General features: G+C 42.0%; 1 protein-coding gene across 4 annotated transcripts in view; it reads left to right on the top strand.

The window, feature by feature from the left end:
- Nucleotides 1-10,851, top strand: part of fam174c (family with sequence similarity 174 member C) — a 301,306-nt gene that overhangs the window by 24,824 nt on the left and 265,631 nt on the right. For 2 of the 4 annotated variants that reach the window (XM_060941665.1, XM_060941664.1), the window contains exon 3: nucleotides 1,063-1,093. In XM_060941665.1, coding sequence (XP_060797648.1) covers nucleotides 1,063-1,066 — 4 coding nt within the window. In that variant the 3' untranslated portion in view covers nucleotides 1,067-1,093. The other 2 variants (XM_060941662.1, XM_060941663.1) reach the window with 2 other exon arrangements.

Raw genomic sequence — 10,851 nt, 5'->3', positions numbered from 1 at the left:
AGGCCTCGTCTGTCATCCGTCACGTGGTTTTCTGCAAAACGATACACGCTTCGAAGCGGGGCTTCGTCTTCCACGCCCTCTTATACTCGATACTCGCTTCAGAGCCTCATTTGGTCATCGCTAGGCGTAATGTTTCCTTTTTGTTCCTGAGGTTACAGTTGGAGCTAAATTTAAGGTGGGGTTTACATTAGACCGTATCAGCGGATCATCAGATTAACGTTTTTAAAACGATTAGCGTGCACACAGCAACACCAATACACGATTCGCGTGCACACAGCAACGCCAATACACGGATACGCTCGGCTCCGCAGGCATCCTGCGCTCCAAATCACTCCGCCCTGAACAGCGAGTGCCCTCTGGAGGGTGCGCACTCCGGCCCTGCGCAGCTCACAGAGCGCGCGAGTGAAGTGAACAAGCAGTGATTCGGGACTGAGCCGCTGTGTGTGTGATCTCAGTGCATGTCGGGCATGCGCGTCACTTACCACTTGCAAGTGGAAGGATGGCAAGCCTAAAGACAATCATAACTACACAATGGGCAGTATTTGCATCAGTATTTGCAGTATTTTCATACTTTTATACTCTTTAATGAAAGGTGATACAAGGCGGAAGTCCGCGTCGTTTTTCAGCAGTCGCGTCACATGACCAACGCCAGCGAATCAGGAAGGTGGATGTCACAGTGACGTTGTCCAATGACGACGCCAGCTAGAGCTCAGCACAGCGTATCCGCGTATTCTCAATGTTTACACAGCACCGGACCAGACACAATCTGGATTGAATACGTGGACCCTGGCGGATTCCCGTTTCCCGGCGTTTCCAGGCGGTTTAATGTAAACGGACAGTGCATCCGCGAAGAAAACGAGACAGATACGGTCTAATGTAAACTTGGCCTAAGTGTAGCGTAATGCTGATTAGCTGCAGTGATGGTTATGTTAATGGAAAGTCCTTATAAGGCGAGGAAAACAAAGCCGTGACCTCTTTAGCGTCAGTCCATATTTATGTTTGCACTGTTTTTTTTTTTTTTAAATGCAGTCAGCTTGCTGATTTTGTTTTTATGTTTATTAGATGAGTCCTGAGGGCCAAGAGGATGCTGAAGGTAATGAACACATTTTAAATCTGTTTTGAATATCATTTGTGCACGTTACTCTTCTGTTCTGTGCAGCAGGGTATAAATGGACTAGAAAGACTCAACTCTAATGTCGTTCAAAGATAAAACGATATCCGTGATTTCATTTTTGCCATCCTGAAGTCTGAAGGAAACCGAGCGCTACAGCGCCACATATGATGTACTGATAATGAAGCCACGCTGGGGCTGATTTCGTTCTAGCCCAGACTGTACACTGATAGAACCAGAGCTACAGTACGAGTCCATTTCTGTCCCCCAAGGTACAATTTATACTAATGTACCCCCTAGGGCTCATTATTGGTCCTCAGGGTAACCACGTGTCCCTTTTTAGAGCCAAAAAGGTACGTCTATGTTCCCAAGCAGTATATAAAAGGTACTGGGATAGGGGTAGGTTTCCTGATAATGTTGCTCTTTAGGGTTAAAGAGAGAGTTGAGAGACGCGCTGAAGCAACGAACGTTGTCTCTGTATGTGGTTTTCCCGAACTCACTCACTCACTCACTCGTCAGAAGGAGTCTGAAGAGCAACGTTATGAAGAGCTTCTTTGCAGTCCGCGTCCCCAGTATAGGCATTAGTAGTTGCTGAATCCAGTCGATGAGGTCAAATGGTGTTCGTGGGCGTTTTTTTTTTTTTTTAAACGAGAAATAATGAAATATAAAGTGTTTTAAAATATGTTACTGTATTGTCATTAAGCATTATTTTATATAATGCGGTAATTAATAATCGAAACTATTTTACATTTTTGGCCTTTTTTTTAAATTCCAAGCATGTTTTTTTTTTTTTTAAACATTAAATGAATAAACGTTCACATGAAAGAATGACCTAAATAATGAAGTAAATGTGTTCCCCGTGTTCGCTCATTTCACTATTACTCAAACATACAATCAGGATTATTTCAACTGTTATCCACAATGCCAAGTTGGCAATGTTCTCCCTTATATGTGCGCGCAGAGAGAGAGAGAGAGAGAGGGAGAGGGGGGTTTTTGCTCTGTCTCTATCTAAGGAGGTATATACGGTATGAGGTCAGTTCAACCTCGTTAGGTAGAGACAGATCAAAACCTCTCTCTCTCTTACACACAATGTTAGAGGTGCAGAAATGTCTCATTTATGACACTAAATTCAATAATCGCTCGCCTAAGGGAGTTAAATTTGATTAAAATATGGCGATGTTAATGCGACATTCCGATATCCAGACGTAATTCCATAACATATTGAAATATATTCATAATGTTTTGCGTATATTCATTCATTCATTCATTCATTCATCATCTCTAGCCGCTTTATCCTTCTACAGGGTCGCAGGCAAGCTGGAGCCTATCCCAGCTGACTACGGGCGAAAGGCGGGGTACACCCTGGACAAGTCGCCAGGTCATCACAGGGCTGACACATAGACACAGACAACCATTCACACTCACATTCACACCTACGGTCAATTTAGAGTCACCAGTTAACCTAACCTGCATGTCTTTGGACTGTGGGGGAAACCGGAGCACCCGGAGGAAACCCACGCGGACACGGGGAGAACATGCAAACTCCACACAGAAAGGCCCTCGCCGGCCCCGGGGCTCGAACCCAGGACCTTCTTGCTGTGAGGCGACAGCGCTAACCACTACACCACCGTGCCGCCCTGTTTTGCGTATATTTATTTAATAATTACCTCGATGTACTTGCAACGTACAGGAAAAAATAACTGAACACCGGCAGCAGATTCAACACCAGTTTCCCCCGTTGCCTGTGAGAGTCCCTCGGAGGCGCAGTCTGTGTATTCGGTTCTGAGCGAGTCGCTCTTTGTTTTGAATGAGTGTTCCGGGTCTCTTGTAAATTCAGAGCAAACTAAAGGGCTGCGATGTTGTTCGGGAAAACCACGTTAGCTTAACGATGGATCTTAGGAGGTAATTAAAGACACTCTTGGCCTTAAAGGAACAGTCCACCGTACTTCCATAATGAAATATGCTCTTATCTGAATTGAGACGAGCTGCTCCGTACCTGTCCGAGCTTTGCGCGACCTCCCAGTCAGTCAGACGCAGTCAGACGCGCTGTCACTCCTGTTAGCAATGTAGCTAGGCTCAGCATGGCCAATGGTATTTTTTGGGGCTGTAGTTAGATGCGACCAAACTCTTGCGCGTTTTTCCTGTTTACATAGGTTTATATGACCAGTGATATGAAACAAGTTCAGTTACACAAATTGAAACGTAGCGATTTTCTATGCTATGGAAAGTCGGCACTATAATGACAGGCGTACTAACACCTTCTGCGCGCTTCGACAGCCCATTGATATCTGAGCTCCGTATCAATGCGCTGCCGAAGCGCGCAGAAGGTGTTAGTACGCCTGTCATTATAGTGCCGACTTTCCATAGCATAGAAAATCGCTACGTTTCAATTTGTGTAACTGAACTTGTTTCATATCACTGGTCATATAAACCTATGTAAACAGGAAAAACGCGCAAGAGTTTGGTCGCATCTAACTACAGCCCCAAAAAATACCATTGGCCATGCTGAGCCTAGCTACATTGCTAACAGGAGTGACAGCGCGTCTGACTGCGTCTGACTGACTGGGAGGTCGCGCAAAGCTCGGAGAGGTACGGAGCAGCTCGTCTCAATTCAGATAAGAGCATATTTCATTATGGAAGTACGGTGGACTGTTCCTTTAAGAGGCTTTCGGGAAGTCCACCCCCAGATAAGTACCTTCGAGGGTCCTGCCCCAGTGACTCGCCGTTGTACCTGTAAAGGTACAGTAATATACTTTATTTTCTGAGAGTGTACACTACCGTTCAAAAGTTTGGGGTCACTTTGAAATGTCCTTATTTTTGAAAGAAAAGCACTGTTCTTTTCAATGAAGATCACTTTAAACTAATCAGAAATCCACTCTATACATTGCTAATGTGGTAAATGACTATTCTAGCTGCAAATGTCTGGTTTTTGGTGCAATATCTCCATAGGTGTATAGAGGCCCATTTCCAGCAACTCTCACTCCAGTGTTCTAATGGTACAATGTGTTTGCTCATTGCCTCAGAAGGCTAATGGATGATTAGAAAACCCTTGTACAATCATGTTAGCACAGCTGAAAACAGTTGAGCTCTTTAGAGAAGCTATAAAACTGACCTTCCTTTGAGCAGATTGAGTTTCTGGAGCATCACATTTGTGGGGTCGATTAAATGCTCAAAATGGCCAGAAAAATGCCTTGACTATATTTTCTATTCATTTTACAACTTATGCTGGGAAATAAACGCGTGACTTTTCATGGAAAACACAAAATTGTCTGGGTGACCCCAAACTTTTGAACGGTAGTGTAGGTTCATGCAGAGTTAGTCGTCAGGTGATTATCGCAGAGTTAGGCATGCAACGATTAATCTAATTCATGATTTGATTCAATGCCCAATATTAAGAATAAAAAATTAATCAGTTGAATTTATATAGCACTGTTCTCATACCCAAGGTCGCTTTATAATTTGGGGGGGGGAGTCCATCAAAAGGTGGTCAGGATGTCAATATTGGGTTCACGATTTGACTTTCCCACAGTGTTTTTTTGAAAAAAGAATTAAAATGAGAAAAAGTTAGTGACACACAGGCCGTTTTTTTTCAATAAACTTGTATGACCATTTGTACTCCTTTAATTTCTCGTCTCTTTTCTTTACCCTTCAGCAGTCTGTAAAAAGACAGCTCTGATTTCTTGTTAAATCTGTTTGTAGAGTCAATCGCACAATGGCTCTTCATCATTTTACATCTGCTTTTTGTGTGTTCGCAGCTTTAGAGCTGTGTTCCTTCCACCTACAGGGAAGTCACTGTATTCCTGCTGTTGTACGTTCTTGCGCCCTCTGCTGTCTAAACAACTCACTTACAGCTAGAAATACTAAGAGATTACAGTCTGAGGATCACAGTTTATTTTTAATTTCGATTTGAATCATCATTAAATTTGCATTGTGATTTATTGTTGCATGATCTGTCGTTCCATGCCTGCCCAGAGTGATATTTTTTCAGCGCATGTCACTCACACAGCTGGAGCACGTCATCAGTAGTATAGTTGCAGGTAAAAGAGCAAGATCAAGGCGGATTATTTATTTTATTTTATTTTTTTCTCTCCTCCAGATGCATTTTGGAAGAAAAACTAAAACAGATGGACTAATCACACATAAAGTTCAAATGACCCAAAAGGACAGATGATGGAACCATAAGTTTTGTGGGATTGTTTGTTTAAAGGAAAGGTGTAAAAGCTTTTGTTTATCGTGTTGGTTCTTCAGAGGAAACATTATAAATGCAGTAGATCATTACAGATTTGAAACACACACACACAAATCCTGAATGCAGCTGCCTTATTAAAAGTCTGGTTTATTCCCGACGTGTGTGTGTGTGTGCGCGCAGAAGAATCAACAGCAATGCAAATGGCATTGTTTTCTCAATTATTACTGAATATCTTATGCACATCTGGAGCATTAAAGTGACGTCCACTAGATGCCTCATCAGAGCCAAAACATCTCGGGATTGCGAGTGGAACTGTGAAACGCGCTACCGAGCCCTGCTTCTTTTTAGGAGTTTGTCCTGTCGTTGTCATGATCTGCGTCTCAAAATGAAAACTCTGATCTTACGAATTTTGAAAAGTCTGAAGACTGCTCCATGAAACAGACCTTTCAGTGGGTTTGAAGGCTCCATAGGAGATTTAAAAAATTCAAACACTAATGGCCCTTTTCCACTACCCTTTTTCAGCTCACTTCAGCCCGACATGGCTCGCGTTTCGACTACCAAAGAACAGCACGACTCAGCTCGCTTCAGCCCTGCTTAGCCCCTAAAACTCGCACCGTTTTGGAGTGGGGCTGAAGCGAGCCAAACCGAGCCGAGTGAGGCTGGGGGCGTGAGCAGACACTCCCCTGTGCACTGATTGGTGAGGAGGAGTGTCCTCACACTCCCACACACGCCCCGTGAGCACGCTGGGATCTGTAAACACCGTAAACCCGGAAGAAGAAGAATTACGAATTACGAGAATTATGAAGCCTTATGCGCCTCGCCTCATCTATACGCTCTTGCCAGTATCTGTTGGCGTTGTTGGTGACAACAAGCCACAGCACCAAGACCAGCAACACTAACGACTCCATGTTTATTGTTTACTATCCGGGTCGTGAGACTACCACTTAAAAGGTCACTGATGTCACTGTTTGCGCTGCTTAACGACATCACGTGACGTCCACCCACTTTCGCTAACTCCACCCAATGTGTCCACCCACTTCCAGCCAGCACGGTTCAGCGCGGTTGTAGTCGAAATGCAACTCCAACAGCCCCGTTCAGCTCGACTCAGCCCAACTCAGCACGGCACGGCTCAGCCCAACTCAGCCGCGTTTGTAGTGGAAAAGTGGCATAAACGTCCGAGGAAAAGCAATACACGATAACGGTGTAGAATAATCCGTAAGCAAGTGGTTTGAGAGTACACTAGTTTGTATAGTCAAGATGTCCCATGGTGTTGATATTCTGCCTTCGTTAATTCGTGAGAACGTGCACAAATAATACTCCAAAGGACTGCGGAATGGACATGGCAGCCATTTTGAGTCTGTGAAGTTAAAAACGAGTATGATTCAGCCTCAAGTGTGTGGTGATGGTGTGCGTAATTTATTCTTATTTTGCCATCAGTGAGACCTTGAGGTATAATACATTACTCAACCTGAGCTATTAATCAAATATACCATGAACTTGAGAGGCTTCAGTTGAAATTATGGATTCTCTAAGGGGCGCAGCCATGAAGAAAATAGTCCTGTGCCAGTCACCGAAGAGAATCCGTAATTCCCGCTGTCTCTGTGGTATATTTGATTTATACACTACCGTTCAAAAGTTTGGGGTCACCCAGACAATTTTGTGTCTTCCATGAAAAGTCACACTTTTATTTACCACCATAAGTTGTAAAACGAATAGAAAATCTAGTCAAGCCATTTTTCTGGCCATTTTGAGCATTTAATCGACCCCACAAATGTGATGCTCCAGAAACTCAACCTGCTCAAAGGAAGGTCAGTTTTATAGCTTCTCTAAAGAGCTCAACTGTTTTCAGCTGTGCTAACATGATTGTACAAGGGTTTTCTAATCATCCATTAGCCTTCTGAGGCAATGAGCAAACACATTGTACCATTAGAACACTGGAGTGAGAGTTGCTGGAAATGGGCCTCTATACACCTATGGAGATATTGCACCAAAAACCAGACATTTGCAGCTAGAATAGTCATTTACCACATTAGCAATGTATAGAGTGGATTTCTGATTAGTTTAAAGTGATCTTCATTGAAAAGAACAGTGCTTTTCTTTCAAAAACAAGGACATTTCAAAGTGACCCCAAATTTTTGAACGGTAGTGTATCCCTCATCAAAAAAATTCCAAACCAAGCGTTAAGATTGAATCTCGGCATAAACTCACTGGAGGCAGCCATGTTTGTTGTTTACGTTGGAGCGACCTGCGCATATACCATGATATCGCTTGCCTCACTAGGCATGATCATGATACGTAGATCTACACACACACAAATCCTCGCAGAGACACAGCTATGACTCGAGTCGGCTGTATAGATTGAAATTATGACATCACTTCATGGTATATCCAAGCTGTACCATGACTGACTCGCGCCATATCCTTTTTTTTTTTTTTTTTTTTGATGTCACGAGATGCATTGCGTAATCAGTGGCGGAACTATTTTATGTCACGTGAACCATCCTTGACCAATCCCTGCACGGGAATTTTTTTGATGAGTGATATAATGGTAGATTTTAGCACTCTTGGCTAAGCAGCCATCACTAATCATGCCTTTTTTTTTTCTTCAGCAATAAAGTGGAACGGACCATAAACCGACCAAAAAAACAATCTTGAGAGTTTCTTCGTTGCAAAGATGGACCTCATACTGTTGTGTGTTTTGAGTAAACCTGATACCTTTGGTCCTGTTTTCTACTGAAACTGCTTACCAGACGTCTCTGCAGCTGTGAAACTGTGCAATGAGTTCTGTATCAGATGATAAATTCCTGGAGGTGTGATGCCATATGTGTGTGTTTAGATTTTTCCTCCTTTTCAGCGATTTTTATTTTAATTTTCTTCTTTTATGCGGTGACATGCATACTATTTTGCCATGTCTCTCTCTCATGTGTGTATTACAGCATTCGGGAGAATATGGTCTAATGTAATGGAGCTGCACGATATTGATACAATATTATATTGCTTTTCGATATAATCTCAGTATTGCCAACGTGAGTATTGTGACGATGGTGAACTAAAAACACTGTGCAGCTCTGTGTTAAATGAAGTGTGTGTGTGCGCTGATTGATTAAAGCTGGGTTGTACAGGGTTATTGTGCTGTTCTGGAAATGATGTTTAAATATGCATCTCCAAATCTGAACACCACATCTGGAAATTCAGCCTTTTTTGTTCTCTGCACTAACAGAGCGCCTCCTATGCATATGCAGTGTGTGGGGTTTTTTTTGGGGTCCCGTTTTCGCCATACAGAAAGGAAAACCAAACAACAGAAATTCCAGAAGGTTTATAAATTAGAATTTAATCTGCAGAAGGCGTAATTTTATTTATTTTTATTTTTTCCCCTTCGGCTGAAAATGGCAACGGACCTCTATGCTTGAGGCAAAAAAAAAGTTAGGTTTGAATTTTTTTTTTTTTAATTTGGTGCAGCTGTCTATTATTTGCAGGAGGTCATCGAGACAGAATAAAACCAAATGATGGTGCAAATTTAATTCCTTGCTCCCATGCATGTTGTAGAAAGGTTTTTTTTTTTCTTCCCCCTTCAGCTGAAAATGATGAGGGGCTTCTACACTTGAGGCACAAAAAAAAGTTGTTTTTTTCCCTCTTTTCCCTTCTTTTGCAGCTCCTTTAGTGCGTGTCTATTATTAAAACAGAATAAAGCCAAATCAATGTGCAAATTTAATTCCTTGCTGATTAAAATTGAACTGAATGTATTTTTTTAATTATTATTATTTTTAAAATAAACATATCTACCATTCTTTCGCACACGTCATTAAGATTAAATCCTTTATTGCTTGTTCTTCACTGACAAATTTTATTTTCCCGTGCACTTAGGTTGCTGACTCAACCGGTGGTGGTGGGTTTTTTTTTTTTGATCATAAGTATAACAGACTTCTGTTTATTTTCTATCAGCTTCCTTCACGCTGCACGTAACCGTTCCTCATCACTGCTTCCTTCATTCTGTCTTTTTTTTTTTTCCCTTTCGAATCTTTGACCATGAAACGGTGCGGTTCTGTCTTTAATATTCCTCTGCTTGGTGAAGGTCACTGTATCTTTCAGTCTTGAGCTCAATATTGATTCAAGGGTTTAGTGTTTTTTCATGCGGGGGTGTTGGGGGAGGCAGATCCAGGTCAATATTTGGTGTTTAACGTTCAAAAATTGTGCCTTGAAGTGTTTTTTTCTATTCAGATCGACTGTAGTTCAGAGTGACTCGACATGTTTTCTGCATTTCTGTACTCTGAAAGCTTTAAGTGTCTTTGTTAAAAAAAAGATTTCATACTTAATATATTTCTAAAATGATCTTTAAGAAGATCTGTTCATAAATGAATGGAATATTGATTAACTGACAGGTTTTTGTTAGTATTTTGTAAATAAAGCTTTAAAGATGAATCCAGATTGGGAGCCGATTGGTCAGATATCATTTATATTGATGTGTGTACGTTATACGCACACAAAAAGAGGATGATTCTCTTCAGTAATCATGAGCAAATACAACTCGCCTTCTTGTTATTCATGTTCTCGCTCACACCACTCCATTCCACTGATTGGCTGAATGTTTACTTCCTTTTGGAGTCCAGCTATTTGTACAGTATATTTAATTCGAATGGATCCCATGCTGTGATGTTTTACGGGGCTGTGCCTCTGTTGCTCTTCTTGAGAATTTGTTGTTGATGATTAGCAGCATTTTCTGGACATTTTTGGAAATAAAGAGCCTTTAGCTAAGTGTGTGTGTGGTGTTGCATTCTTTCAAGGTCACAGCCTTGCAAACAGAAATGCCAGAAATCGCGGACAAAACGTTTTTGCATCCTGTCTGACATTTTAGCAAAGAGCTGTCATGCGGAAGTATATAAATGTTTTTTGTTAACTTGATAGCACTTTTAAAATCTAACAATATAAATAGAGGAATATTGCGCGCACACACACACTGTTGTTTATCACTGAACATATTAGAATCACATTTCAGTGATTCTAATAGAAAAGCAAGCTCCAAGTCCTCCATGATTCTTGTCTGTGCTTCTGTTACTGTGTATGGGGTTTATCATTATGGGTTTCCTCCACGTTCTTTGGTTTCCTTTGACCTGCCAAAAAACCCACCAGTACTTACAGTAGATCGTCCTTCATAAACTGCGTCCCATCCTGCCTCGCTCCGAGTGTTCCCAAGATAGGATCCAAAAGTATGTGATTCTTCCCCAGACCGTTGCCATAAACTCAGAGGCACACAATTGTCGAGAATGTCGTCGTATCCTTTAGCATTACCATTTCCCTTCACTGGGACTAAGAGGCCTGAACCAGTTCCAGCATGACAATGCCCCTGTGCACAAAGCACACTCCATGAAGACATGGTTTGCCAAGTTGGAGTGGAAAAACTTGAGTGTCCTGCACTCAACCCCACTGAACACCTTTATGATGAACTGCAACATTGATTGCACCCCAATGTTCTTGTGGCTGAATGAGCACAAATCTCCATAGCAACACTCCAATATCTCATGGAACATCTTGCCAGAAGAAGAGTAGAGGCTGT

This window comes from Neoarius graeffei, chromosome 15, assembly GCF_027579695.1.
Source record: "Neoarius graeffei isolate fNeoGra1 chromosome 15, fNeoGra1.pri, whole genome shotgun sequence".
Taxonomy (NCBI): domain Eukaryota; kingdom Metazoa; phylum Chordata; class Actinopteri; order Siluriformes; family Ariidae; genus Neoarius; species Neoarius graeffei.
This window is presented reverse-complemented; position numbering and strand designations above follow the sequence as displayed.